Below are 15,077 nucleotides of genomic sequence, written 5' to 3' on the forward strand. Positions count from 1 at the left end.
TTATCATCATCATCATATCAGCCGATGGTCATCCACTGCAGGACATGGGCTTTTTGTAGGGACTTCCAAACATAATTATCCTGAGCCGCCTGCATCCAGCGAATTCCTGCGACTCGCTTGTTGTCAGTCCACCTGGTGGGGGGTCGGCCAACACTGCGCTTACTAGTGCTAAATAATATAAAGTTTAATTTAAAAAAAAAACTACCATTTACCAAAAAGAAAATATTTATTCATTATGCACTTGCGGTAGCTTGTTTCGCTGTTTTCTTGGCAAGTTTTTTCTTCAACAACATCTGTTTTTTCTCCTCAGCACTTTTCCTAAGACCCTTCATCTTCCTTGTCTGTAGTCTGTTAATGTCCTGTTTGCCCATATGGATGCGACCCAGTTTGGTACCGAATGCGTCCGTCGATCGGTTCTTCTTAGCGATCGGTTTGAGCTCTTTGGGTACTTTGCATGCTTCGATGCACAAGTCGTCAGAGGCCAGCATCGTACGACGTAGTTTGAAGTCTATTGATGGACCTGAAAATTTAACCAAGTATCGTCATCATTAACGACTCATATTCGGCTCACTGTTGAGTACGAATCTCCTCTCAAAATGAGAGGGGTCAACCATGCTGGCCAAATGCGGATTCGCAGACTTCACACATATAGAGAACTAGCGGACGCCCGCGAAGGCGTGGAATTTAGTTTTTCACAAATCCCTCGGGAACCATGGATTTTTCCGGGATAAATAGTAGCATATGTGTTAATCTATGCTATAATATATCTCAATACCAAATTTCAGCTAATTCGGTTAAGTAGTCGAGGCGTGAAAGAGTAACAAGCATTCATATCATTAAAATCATCAGTTTTCGCAAATCTCCCAAAAACCATGGATTTTTTCGGGATAAAAAGTAGCCTATGTGTTAATCCAGAGTAAAATCCATTTTCATTCCAAATTTTAGCCAAATCACTTCAGTAGTAGCGGCGTTAAAGAGTAACAAACATCGAAACATCCAAACATACATCCAAACATCCATACAAACTTTCGCGTTTATAATATTAGTAGGATTAAGAGAATTCTCAGGTATGCAGGTTTCTTCACTTTGTTTTTCCTTCACAGTTTGATTCACGTAATTTTTAATTTCTTAAAGTGCATGCAACTGAAAAGTTGATCTTCTGGGCTACCTTGCCTGTGACGTGCGCTAGGTTAGGCATTATATTTACAAAATGGAAAATTGTTATCCAATACAGGTTTGTAGTTGCATTGATTTTTAAGTAGTGCTGAGTACATATTTGTATCTATATGTTGTCCGCTGTAGGGGTAGGGTAGGGGTAGGAGTAGGGAAGTGAAGAGTAGGGATAGAGAAGAAGTGCACATAAGTCAAAGTAAAGCAGGACCGGGTCCGCTAGTATTTAATAATACATAATTATGGCAAATAATCTTTTAGAAAAAAATACAATATCCTTTAACATACCAATCTCCTCCAGTTCAACCCTAGGTGTTCGCTGACCACTTTTCTTTAAAAGTATTCTGTAGGATCGTAGATAAATGGTGCCGTCGTCAGTTGCGGTGAAACTCAACACATGCTCCAAACCTTGTAGCCTTATTGTTTCCACCTGGAATTTTTCAATATTATTAAATTAGCATATTTTGTGTATTCCAAGGAATCTTACTTTCTAACTATTGCAATATTTATTTTATTAATTTGTTGTCCTTTCATAGTGTATTTTTTAAATTTTTAAATGATTTACTACCCTAATGTTAATCATTGAATTTCTTCAAGCACAGAGAAAGATTGTAGTCAGAAATATTCACATAGCACACAACCATTATTACATTTCTATAGGGAATAGGCAAGATTTGATTGAAGAAAAGATTCAGAATTGTAGAAAAGTTTGGACGAAGCCTTTGTCCTGGACAATCAGACGAACTCTGCATAAAAGCTATCATTATTTTAGGGAATAAAACATTAACAGGGGCAAAGCTAGTAACTGTATCCCACACACAGCGATGCTAGTTTGTTTATCTGTTACTCAAAGATTACTGTACACAATTAAATAAAAAAAAGACTCGGTCATTCAGCGGGTAATGGAGCATGCTATGCCTAGGGTTTCTCTGGGTTATTTATTGAGAAATGAGGTGATCTGCAGAAGAACCAAAGTTACTGACATAGCATGGCAAGTCAAAACGCTAAAGTGGCAATGTGCAGGGCACATAATTTGAAGAGCCGATAAACGTTGGTGCCCCAATGTGCTGAAATGACGACCCTGTACTACAAAGCGCAGTGTCAGTCGACCCCCTACTAGACGGACTGAGGACATTAAATGGGTCTCAGGAAGCCACTGGATGCTGGCGGCTCAAAATCATATTGTTTGGAAGTCAATGCAAGAGGCCTAAGTCCAGCAATGGACGTCCATCGGCTGTTAATGATGATGATGAACAACTAAAAAAAAAACATGTGATTGCTATCTTTCAAGTTAGACTTCTGAACTTTCTTCAAGAGAGAGGGACCTGAAGCTTCAGTGAACCACAAATAATAAGCTTTTATGCAAACTAAGATGCGGACATTTACCTTATCTCGATGAAAGAAATCTGTAAGCACATTCTTCAATCTCTTCAAATCCTGGTTTAAAAGCCACGCAGGGCCATTGAACAGCAAGCATGGTTTAATACCAGTTAACACTTTTATATTGTGAAACTCGGACATAGCTTTAAAGCTATCCACACCAAGTTCTATCATATCTAATATATTATAGTCAAATGTGCGCCCCAATACTACATTGTGTGGTCTTTTCTTGCTGTGTGAGCTGACACCAAATAGTGATGCTTCCTTTTTGTAGCATAATCTGTAAAGTTAAAAGTACTATTTAACATCAGGATACTTCTTTCTATCATTTCTAATTTGCAGTACAGAGTGGGCTACTTGCTAACTTCGGAAAGCATGTTAATAGGGTAGTTGTCTCATGGCAAATTTAATATAAACAATATTAATTTCTAATGATTTTAAACTTATTTCGTGGTTGTTCATTATGAATGTTATTTAAACGTAATAGTCCCGTTGTGACCACGATCCATGCAACTGGGTCGAAATATCGACAATAAAAATCTCGTTGTTTTATCGTGGTATGTACCAGTTTAAATAACATTCATAATATTAATTTCGCATAGCACATGGAATAAGCGTCCAAAATATATCTATATTAAGTAATTAACAAATGTTAAGGATTTCTTAAAATCTAAAATTTTCATCTAATCACATCTCAAAAAAACATAAAAAAAAAAATTTTAATCTAGTAGAATGATAATGAACTATTTAAGACTATTTAAAAATAAGTATCAACTAGCCTAATCATGGTCTACCGTCAAAGTGTCAAATCCTCATAGCCCTGTGACAGGCTCAAATGTATATGTCCCTAAGGTCAAGGAGGGAATGATTAAAGTGTAGTTGTGCAATATTGATTTATTTAAAGGAATAAATTAAACAATTTTTAGTTGAGTTTTAATATAATTGACCATGAAAAATATCATAATTTTAGCTTATGATAAGCATTGAGGCAGAATTATATTTTTTAAGATCAATTATAATGAGGTAATTTCAAAAACACTTCTATTAACTCCAATACTTTTTAATCTGCTAGTAAACCGAGCCTAATTGAAATAAATGAATATTGATATATGAAATAAATGAATGTTGATTGTTTTTGATGTAATTACAAGATTTCTATTGAGTATACGTAAATGTACAAGTTATTTATTACTTACTTCTCAATGAGAGTCGCGTCTTCAAACGGAACAAAATCATTCTTCCTGCTGAGATAAGCAGCATCAGGTTTCTTTAAATTGTAGATGTCTTTTAGCACGTTCCTTGCCCTCTCTGACGGATTCCGAGCTTGAAGGAAAATGCATTGTTTTGGCCCTTCAATTGCCTTCGGTTCTCTGGACAGTAAAACTTTTTTGCCTTTACGAGTCGTAGGTTTTCTGCAAAATTACGACAATTTAGATTATAACCTAGGAATTCTACTTATCAAATTCATAATATCATTTTGAGGCGCAAAATTATTAAACGCATACTTTATTCTTTGAATTACACCCATTTTAATTTTATTATCTCCAAAAATTATTTATTGCAACAACGAAAAAAGAAAAACACGTGTTTATTTTATTTGCCGTCCAGCGTCTCATTTGACAGTTGACACTGACAGAACAGTGAACACTTGACGTTGACATTGGCAATGACAATCTCACTCTTGACAGACTGTCGTCTGACATCTCACGTCATGTAATTTCATGACCTTAAACTGTCTTTTTGTAATTTCTTTGACATTTGACAACTCAAACCGCAGACTATTTATTATTGATCATCAAATAATAGTGGCTACGTTCCACTAAGCGATCACAACGAACACGCTCACGACCATAGTTTTCCCTGTTCTACTTTCTTGCGAACGTTGTATTCAAACATTCAAGTCGAATGAATTATACGTGTTTGGAACTAATAAAAATTTGTTAATAAAAATAAAATTTAATATAAGCAAATGCTCAAAGAAAGAGTGTGGTTTGTCAAAATCTTTTGACTCAGACGAATTATATGCATGCCTCGCTAGACCCCTCTTTCAAAATAGAGCATCGATAGCTCAATGGTGAAGTGGGCGGATCACCAAGGGCTAGTGGTACGATCCCCGCCTCGTTGGACTATTGTCGTACCCACTACTGATACAGTATTTCCCGGCTAGTTGGAGGGGAATGGGAATGTTAGGCATATTTAAAGGCCCAAGATCAACGGTCTAACATGTTTACAGAAACTGTTTCTATAATCGTTTAAGTCTTCTAAAGAGCCCCCTAAAAATATCGGTTGTTTAGTTGAATGGCATAAATATCATCATCATTATCATCATATCAGCCGATGAACGTCCACTGCAGGACATAGGCCTTTTGTAGGGACTTCCAAACATCACGATACTGAACCACCTACATCCAGCGAATCCCTGCGACTCGCTTGATGTCGTCAGTCCACCTGGTGGGGGGTCGACCAACACTGCGCTTACTAGTCCGGGTCGCCATTCCAGCACTTTGGCACCCCAACGTCCATCGGCTCACTTTTTTGCTACTCAATAGCAGGAATTAAATAAACCTTTTTTCTCACAATGCTGAATACTCTAGGTCCAAAGATCCAAATTTCTTTTCTCTGTTTTCTACAAAATATACCGGGCTTGCCATAGATAACGAGAAGAGTTTTAGTCCAACGGCCAAAAACCGTTATAGATAGCTCGGTTAAAATAATGTATAACTTCCCGTTAGAGTAGCTTAGAGCTAGTGAAAGGTTTTGTTTTAATTGGATTAGTAAAGTAGTTTTTACACGCTTTATTGTAAAAATTGTAAAATAGCTGTGACACTACGTTTTCAAAATAATATTAGACAAGAATAAGTTTATCTTCATCAGAACATTCGAGACTAACGTAAATTACGCATCACTTATGCATAGTTAAGTAGTTTGTTTTTCTGAAAATTATATTAATGTAAATACAAATTTTGCTACTTCTAATGTATCTAATATGTTAAAACCCAGTCGGTAGGTACTTACTCGTATGGTTTATTACTTTTGAAGATCCTTATGAGAGTTACGAGTCAAAAAATAACATTTTGTTTTAGCCGATAAGTAATACGTTTTTTAAAGCGATTTCTTCTTGTCTAGCATTAAAGTATCATCTAAAGCTTTTAGCCTATCTATTTATTTATTACCTACCTACTCTTTAAATATACAAGTTAAAGACATAAATATAAAATATTAAGAACTCTATTAAATACATCAAGGATATTTTTTTGCAAAAATTACTCGAGTATATTTTAAGGCTTTTTTATTTTATACTCTTTATTAAGTATTTCATTTAAAAATATCAAATTGCCTCAAGGATTTTTTGGGAAAAAATCCTCACTTTAGAGATAATAATAATTATAGGCATTTAGGGTCTTAGCATCCTAGCGAGGCCTCAATTTCTTTATTCTGTGGACGTAGGTAGGTACTGTGTATAGGCAGGCTGATTTATTGGAAATTGATGAAAATATAACCGGTAAAGGGGCCGGACTCATTACCGCGTCGTCGTGGTTGAAAAAATACCTACTTATATATTTTATAAATACATCAAGACACTAAAAAACACCCATACTCATCACACAAATATTTTCCAGTTGTGGGAATTGAACTCACGGCCGTGGATGCAAAATGCAGGGTTTAGGGTCAAGCAAACCTATTGCGCCACGGGACCGTCATGTAAGGCAAATGTTCTTAAAAATAGTGAGTTAAAATAAGAGCTACGGAATCCTCACAATTTATTAATCACGCTTGACGCGATGAATAAACTCAGTTGATATTAATTAGCTTTTGTGCAAAAATAAATACATCAGTTGTAGTAGGACTCCTATAAATACTTAGCAGCAACTGTGTAGTGTACATATTCTTTTGAAGAAGACAGAAATATGTTAAGGAAGTATTTCTTTATTATTTTTGCTGTAACATGTTTTGAGCAAATATCTATAAATGGAGCATCGCGTAAGTGATTTTAATGTTAATGATTTTGCACTGAATAAGAAGATACGTAATTAATAATTTAGTTATATAAATTTACTAAGTACTTATATTTAAATGCCTACTAGGTAATATCAAATATACGTAAAGTTTACTCATGAGAGTGGTAGACGCTGATATTGTGGTAGAAACATATGTTTTTCTATAGCCTGAAGATAACGTAAAAAAATTAAAAAAATCTTCAATATAATTATGGTTAGCGTAGCTAATCACTGCACCTGAAATAGTTAAAATTTAAAGGATTATTAACATTGATATGGTCACTATACGATGTTGTTAGGTTAGATAATTACATAATAACTTGAAACAGAAGATCCCTTAATTACGCACAGAATAAAGTAATCGACATGGATCTCACAACTTTTTACGGTAGAATAACTGAGTTGTGAGAATTGCTATATTTTACAAGTGTTGTTTTTTATGGCATTTTATTTTTATATAATAGGTCTTATGTGGGTAGATCAAACCAGAACCAGAACATAGAACCATTTTTTATTGTAGTAGATACAATTTGGACTTAAATTTGTTATTTTTGGTGGTAGCTAAATAATAGGGTAAGTAATAGGAACTCTTAAACTAAAAATGATTTATGTTGGTAGGCTAGATACGTATCGACTTTATGTTCATTAATATTTATCTCAGCGACCAACACTAGTTTTTAAATACTTATTAAAAAAGTGTACCTAATTTCAATTTGTTTTAAGCTGGAAAATTGCCATTCGATAAATGTTCTCTAAAGGACTCAGAATGTATAAAAACGCAAGTTCAGAAGTCCGTGAGTGCCTTTACTGCTGGGATACCCGAGCTCGGCATACAAAAACTTGACAAAATGTTTATAGATTCAGTTAAAATTCAAAAGGATGGCTTGGATTTCCAAATCAGAAACGTTGAGATAGAAGGACTGAGGAACGCGGTAATTGACAATGTTTGGTAAGATAAATACTTTTTGTTCGTCAACACAAACTTATCATCAGAGGGCCTAGTGGCAGTTTGATATTGTTACTGCCACGTAACGTAAACGCGAATTTCTTAGGAAATGAAACAGCGGCATCTAGTGGCTCTACTGCACAACTGTTTCAATTCCATATAAATTTGCGTTTACGTCAACGTGATAGTAACATTACAGTAGTATTAAAACACTCTTGCTCAACCACTTCACTTATGCACCTTTACAGAACAATAATGAATAAAATGCATCCTACTTTAAGCAATAGAACTTTAAAATGCAACAAATAAATTATAATAAAATGAGAACTACATATGATTCCAACGATTATCCCGCCAAACTAAAATTAGGAAAGTTCAAAAAAATACCTTACCTCTTCAGACTTATATTTTTATTTGATTGTATGTTTACAGGATTGACACAAATTTAAAATATATACACCTAACGTTCCACACGAATCTAAACATTGATTCCGACTATACAGTAGGCGGCCATTTGTTTACATTCCCAGTCAGTGGTGCAGGCAAGGCTCATATGCGTAAATGTAAGTATCCACTATTCACCAACTCTTTCTTATGGGTCGTCTACATAGGCATCCTCTTTTCAATAAGAAATAATTTTGAAGAGAAGCTTAATGTTGCTCCAATGTAGGAAAGTAAATAATAATGTGTGATTTTTGAAATTATCACAGATTAAAAATAATGAACAGCTGGGTAATTATACATTTCGTAGTACGATCATACATATGTATATGAGATACAACATCAAGTGGTAGGAAATTCTCATTTATAAAGGCAGGAAGAAAATCCCAATAATTCACAAAAAATAAATAATAAATTTTAACAAATAACATAAAATTTAATTAATAATATAAATTAAAAATATTATTTCAACGTTTCAGTTAATGACACTACGGAGATGTTAATATTATTCGACTTTAAGAAAAACGAGAACGGGGAGGACGTTATCAATCTTCTTGATTATAGATACGGAAATGACAAAAGTGGCGCTGACTATAGATTTGAAAATTTATTCAACGGAGATAAAGCTAAAAGTAAGTATCTTCGGATTTCCATCTCATAATTGTATATCATCCTTCTTCATTAACTTATTATTTTGTAATAGGCTAGTAGACACTTTTTTAAATGGTCTTAAATACTATACTACACGAAATTAATATTGTTTATATTAAATTTTATATGAGTCAACTACCCTATTATATCGTACTTCAATATATATTTCATCATCTACCTACGCGATTTTACACTACCCTCGGGAACCGACTCGGTATTACATGGATCTCACAACTTTTTACGATAGAACAACTGAGTTGCGAGAATTGGTGCATTTTACAAGTGTTGTTTTTGATGGCATATACGAGTATTATAATTAAAATAATATAATTGTAAACGTTTCCAGGTGACCTTGTCCACGAATTTATCAACAGGAATTGGAGAACAACAACATTGAGTTTCGGGCCATACCTTTACGATAAAATGAATGACATACTCTTCAACTCATGTAAAAGTATTTTGGGATCAGCGCCTGTGCAAGACTTTGCCATAGTAGATTAAATTATCATCATCATTATCAGCCGATGGACGTCCACTGCTGGACATAGGTCTCTTGCATGGACTTCCAAGCACAACGGTCTCGAGTCGCCAGCATCCAGCGGCTCCCTGCAACCCGCTTGATGTCTTCGGTCGCCATTCCAGCATTTTAGGACCCCAACGTCCATCGGCTCTTCGAACTATGTGGCTTGCCCATCGCCACTTCAGCTTCGCGACTCGCTTTGGTTTGTCTGCGGATCTTCTCATTTCTGATTCGATCACGCAGAGAAACTTCAAGCATAGCTCGCTCCAGCTGCCAGCTGAGTGAGCCTTCTAATAAGGCCCATAGATTAAATATATCTCATTAAATTTTTAATTACATACCTCCGGGTACAATATAATTAACTAAGTACTTATAACTATAATTATTCATATAGTTGCTTTTAATATTAAGTAAGTTAAATTACAGGTTTTTACTCGTATATATTTAATATATATAAGTTAGGTTAAATGCAAGAAATAAGATAAAAATAATAATAAATGTCTTTGGTTTTTCATTTAAAATTTTCATATCCAAGTTTCTCATTTAAATAATTTAGTATAATATAGTGTATATAATCATATGACGATATACGATATACGAGTACATAATCATATTTTGGCATAGTGATATTGATAAAAATGTAAAATAAAATGTAACTACTAGTAAACCTGAATATTTTTTTAAAATAAGAAAATCATAAGACAATTCACAATTTACGTTAATTTACCTACACCAGAAAAGATAGTTCTGTATTCGACAAGTATGTACATTATACATGTAAGCCAGCTTGCAAATTTCTATGTTTGTATTTTTTTAAAAAGCTATCCGATTTTGATTAGTTGGGTGCACATTTCATGGAAAAGTATTTTTCTCAATGAATTGTAAATAAGTCTCAAAAAGGCCGAAATGTTTGTAGATTTCATAAATAAACACATCTAACATGTTGTTGTATCTATCGACTAGCGTTAATGTGTAGGGGCAAATGAGAGGGCTTAAAATGAGATGAATATCTTAGCATTCCATGAATTCACCGTGCGGTTCATTTGTCTTATTATGATTCTTTACAAGCACTTGCCTACAATCTCACCTAATGGTAAGTGATGCAATTTAAGGTGAAAATGGGCTAACATGGTAGGAGTTGGATGAACATTCACACCCCTTTCGGTACTCATGACATTGTACCGGAACGCTAAATCGCTTGGCGATACATTGCCGGCAGGGTGGTAACTAGCCACGGCCAAAGCCTCCGCAGCCAGGCCTGGATCAATTAAGAAAACTTCAATCGACCCAGCTGGGGATCGAACCCAGGACCTTCGTCTTGTAAATCCAAATTAAGGGGCTCTTGTCGACTCGCCTACAGGGCTCGTTTTATTCTCTCTGCTCAGCCCCACTAGAGAAGCTTTTGATACTCGTTCTAATATACTCGTAGAACTTGGCCTTCAACACGTTCGCTACGACACTGATGTTTCTGTGCTTTCCCCGAGGTTTTTTGACCTCGTACTAAAACTGTCTGTGGTGCGGTACGAGGTTAATCGACCTCGTACCGCAGCGAGCATGTTAAGCATGTTTTCAAAATATATAGATAATATTCCATTTTAGGAATAAATTGAAATTACTAACCATGAATTACGACTTAATTACTTGTCCAAATAAATTCCTATAAAATTGTGTGATTAGACAGGGCTTGTTTACATGATTGTGTTAGAATCGGTAATGTATGATTTGTATGAGATACACATCTAAGCATACTAATAGTATCATCATTATTATCATTATCAACCCATATTTGGCTCACTGCTGAGCTCGAGTCTTCTCTCAGAATGAGAGGAGTAAGGCCAATAGTCCATCACGCTGGCCCAATGCGGATTGGCAGACATCACACACGCAGAGAATTAAGAAAATTCTCTGGTATGCAATCACGATGTTTTTCCTTCACCGTTTGAGACACGTGATATTTAAATTTTTAAAATGCACACAACTGAAAATTTGGAGGTGCATACCCCGGATCGGATTCGAACCCACACCCTCCGGAATCGGAGGCAGAGGTCATATCCACTGGGCTATCATTACGCATCTATTACGGTTCTCACTAATAGTATGCTGCCGACAAAATTAATTTTTCTATCCGGTCACGGTGGCCAATCTCATGGTGAGATTAACCATGTGTAGTACATTAACCATTTATAGCACAAGTGTGAGCGTAAGCACAGGTGCACTCTCTATTTCCTCACTCTCATAGTACTGTAAATGGCAGACCGACAAGACCGGTGAAAGATCAGGCACAGGTCAAATAAAGGTCAGGCAAGAAAAATCCCATTAACGTATTTTTTTGTTGGCCTGACCCGGGATTCGAACCCTGGACCTCATTGTCCGTAACTGAACCAGCAAACCGTCGTACAAATGAGTCAGTTAACTTATTATACTAATAATATTATTAAAGAACTAGTAGTGCCTAAATTTTTAAACAAAATTCACTTAGTTATTTTTTGTTCATATAGATAACGGCTAACTATACTTTGTTTTTTACTAACTACGGAAAATCCAAAAAGAATATTTCGTGATTGTAGCAGCTATCTTACTAATATAATAAACGAGAAAGTTTATACGGATGTTTGTTACTCTTTAACGCCGCTACTACTGAAGCGATTTGGCTGAAATTTGGAATGGAAATAGATTTTACTCTGGATTAACATATTATAGTCTATTTTTCATCCCGGAAAACTCCATGGTAGAAAAGAAAACTCCAAAAGTAACCTTTTTTTATAAATTTAATACTTCAAAGATCCGTATTAGAAACGATCTTGACACATCTGTTTATTGGATGAAAATTGTATTATATCAGATGATAGAAATTTTCCGAGTAGTATAGTGCAGAGTTCAGGCAACCAGGCACTCCACGGAAAATATGCTACTGGAATACGCACCAACCTGCGTGAACAACTCCGTTTTGGTACGTGGGATTTGCCATTAATAAGAGATAAGACCAAAATAAAGATTCCGGACATCGCAAAACAGACCAGAAATTGACGATATAGGGAATTGTGTGGTTGTTGCTCAACTTACAGGTTCTATCTACTATTTTCTGGGGTTGTGAAATTGAAGACCGGAGGCGTTGTGCCATTGCTAAATAAAAATAAAAGTAAATGTAATCCTTGCGTCTACATGACCGTCGCAAGATGATGATGACGATGTCTTGGAGATGTGGTGTTGGAGACGTTTGTTGAGGATTCCATAGATAGGTGTTCAGAACCAGCATTTCCATTCTAAAGATAAAAGAAAGACTTTCGTCGACTGTGCTTTAAGGAGCTTAAAGTTCTTTAGCCACGTCTCCAGATATCAGGATTCAATTGAGCGCTTGGTAGTGCCGGGCCGTAGGGATTTAATCGAGGTTTCAACATAAACGTCCATGATAAAGTGTTTCCATTATGCATTCAATCGCCAAAAGTAGAGGAGCATTGCACAGAAAGCGTCGCTCATCGCTGCAACCACGACCAGTCTGCCAAGAGTGAACGATTAAGATAAAGAGAATCATTTGAGAGGTAAAGAAAAGATTTGAGACAGTCATCCAGCTTTTAACTGATTGACGAATTCTCCATTATTACAAAAGTAGCAGCTGTAAAAAGTTTGCAAATCATAATAGTTTTATTACAATTAGTTTCAAAACAGATTTTATCTTATTCATGGCCAAGTCATTTTAATTTGCAAGGTAATGCTTTAAATCTACTTTATTATAACGTTACAAGTTGGTATCAATACTAGTGGACGCCTGCGACTTCATCCTCATGGATTTCTTTTATAGATTGAGAGAGAAATAGATAAGATAGAAGTTACTCTTGCATGTAAGGGTATGATGACGTGTTTGGTGCAGTTTTTTATTGACTATGTTCATCTAGATGTCATCAATGTCAACTGATGGACGTCCACTGATGGATAAAGGACTTCTAAACACGACGGTCGTGAATCGCTTTCATTCAACACCTCCTATATTTAAATTTGAATTATTAATTTTTAATGTTTCATTTGTTTTTGTATTTTTGTGTGCAATAAAGTATTTCTTCTTCTTCTTCATCTCCTTTAAATTTCATGTCATTGCTGTCACTGACGAACTAGTGGGGGTCCAACCAACCAACCAACCAACCGCTTTCTGGTATGGGATCGGCATTTCAGTGTCTTGGGATTTTAAATGCCAACTTTGTCATTTCAACTTTGCAACTCGTTGAGCTATGTCGGTAACTTTTGTCCTGCGAATCAACCCATTAGCTATTATTCACACAGAGCATAATTCTTTCATCTAATCACTAAGTGAATTGGAGGCTTCATAAAGGTCCATAATTTACGATCAAGGGAGGTTCTAAGTTTGATTCCCAGACCGGACTATGAAGGATTAAAAATTTTTATAAATTGACTAATGGTGGTGGATATCAACGTTGCTTCCAATCAGACGATTCTAAAGATGAAATTTGTTTTAACATTAAGGTAACCTTAAAGGCAAAGAATGGTCAATGCAGGTGGTACATCATTATTTCTAATGAACGCAAAGTAACAGTCAAGTTCATTGATATGGACGTCAATTCATTTAAAAGCAATGCAACATGTAATACGGATGCTTCTTAAATTGACCTTCTCTTAATATAATTAAGATATACGAGTAGATATAGGTGCTACAATGAAATTAGGTTTTAATTCTAAGGAAGTATAAATAGTAATAGCCGCGATCGCCCAGTGGATATGACCTCTGCCTCCGATTCCGGAGGGTGTGGGTTCGAATCCGAAGTCTGAGGCATGCACCTACAACTTTTCAGTTGTGTGCATTTTAAGAAATTATATATCACGTCTCTCAAACGGTTAAGGAAAAACATCGTCAGTAAATCTGCTTACCAGAGAATTTTCTTAACTGTGTGTGTAAAGTCTGCCAATCCGCATTGGGCCAGCGTGGTGGACTATTGGCCTAACCCCTCATATTCTGAGAGGAGACTCGAGCTCAGCGAATATGGGTTGATAATGATGATGATGATGATGATGATGATGATGATGATGATGATGATGATGATGATGATGATAAATAGTAAAAAAATCCACCAAGTGTGTGACGGGTCACGATCTAAACTAAACTTTCTACAATGTATTTAGCAGGATTTGTAAGAGTTTGGTATATCGATTTTTGGACTAATACGTAACCATGCAAACAACGTGACGAAATTTTCGTGTTGAGTCATTTTCATGAAAGAAGTCCCGCGGCTAAAACCTGAACTAATTGACATTGCCTTATACAAATGACAATAAGACTGCCATTACCAAGTGACTATGAGCGCCATTAGAACATAAAGGTACACATACTCTAAAATAGCATGCTAAAAACGTGCTATTAAGTATGCTCCATACTAGCATGCTTATCATCAGTTTACATTTGCTTGCAATAAGCAAGCTATTTTCAAGTATGCTCCTGAATAAGCATGCTCAAAGCAAACATTCCAATTGCACATGCTAATTTGTGTCTATTGCTCTCTGTCTACAGTATCGTGTTAGACAAGGAGAGATGAAGGTGAAGATAATACAGAATAGCACTGCTGATCGACTAGCATACTCAATAATCAAACCTGTTCAGACGCGCTAAAAGCACGTCGCCTTCCACCCGCGCAGCTAGCAGCATGCTCATAAATCGCACGACTGTTAATTCTTGAGCAAGCTCGTATTAAGCATGCTCATTATTAGCAATGTTGCGATACACATGCTAATAACTGGAATAGTAGCATGTTTCCGTGCTTGAAATGAGCATGTGTAGCTTTAGCGCCGCGTCTGGGGGACTTCTTTCATGAAAAGGACTTTCATTCGTTCATATTTTATACCAACATAGAACATACAACTACACATTTTCGAACTACACTTATTTACACTGCGTTTTTTGTCAGTTTTAGGTAACTAAATAAGTATTAATTTATCATTTATCATAGTGTGATTAAGAAGGTCTGTT

General features: G+C 35.7%; 2 protein-coding genes across 2 annotated transcripts; one reads left to right on the plus strand and one right to left on the minus strand.

The window, feature by feature from the left end:
- Window positions 1-207: 207 nt before the first annotated feature.
- LOC112043104 (ribosome production factor 2 homolog) lies at window positions 208-4,214 on the minus strand. Its single transcript, XM_024078380.2, has 5 exons — window positions 4,056-4,214; window positions 3,747-3,962; window positions 2,557-2,830; window positions 1,459-1,600; window positions 208-520 (listed from the first exon to the last, which is right to left on the minus strand). Exons 1-5 carry the CDS (start codon window positions 4,076-4,078, stop codon window positions 234-236), a joined length of 942 nt encoding a protein of 313 aa, XP_023934148.1. The 5' UTR covers window positions 4,079-4,214; the 3' UTR covers window positions 208-233.
- Window positions 4,215-6,372: 2,158 nt separating this feature from the next.
- LOC112043105 (circadian clock-controlled protein daywake) lies at window positions 6,373-9,385 on the plus strand. Its single transcript, XM_024078382.2, has 5 exons — window positions 6,373-6,531; window positions 7,272-7,497; window positions 7,927-8,057; window positions 8,415-8,567; window positions 8,933-9,385. The coding sequence occupies exons 1-5, from the start codon at window positions 6,459-6,461 to the stop codon at window positions 9,085-9,087; spliced, it is 738 nt and encodes a 245-aa protein (XP_023934150.2). The 5' UTR covers window positions 6,373-6,458; the 3' UTR covers window positions 9,088-9,385.
- The last annotated feature ends 5,692 nt before the right edge of the window (window positions 9,386-15,077 follow it).

This window comes from Bicyclus anynana, chromosome 13, assembly GCF_947172395.1.
Source record: "Bicyclus anynana chromosome 13, ilBicAnyn1.1, whole genome shotgun sequence".
NCBI lineage: Eukaryota > Metazoa > Arthropoda > Insecta > Lepidoptera > Nymphalidae > Bicyclus > Bicyclus anynana.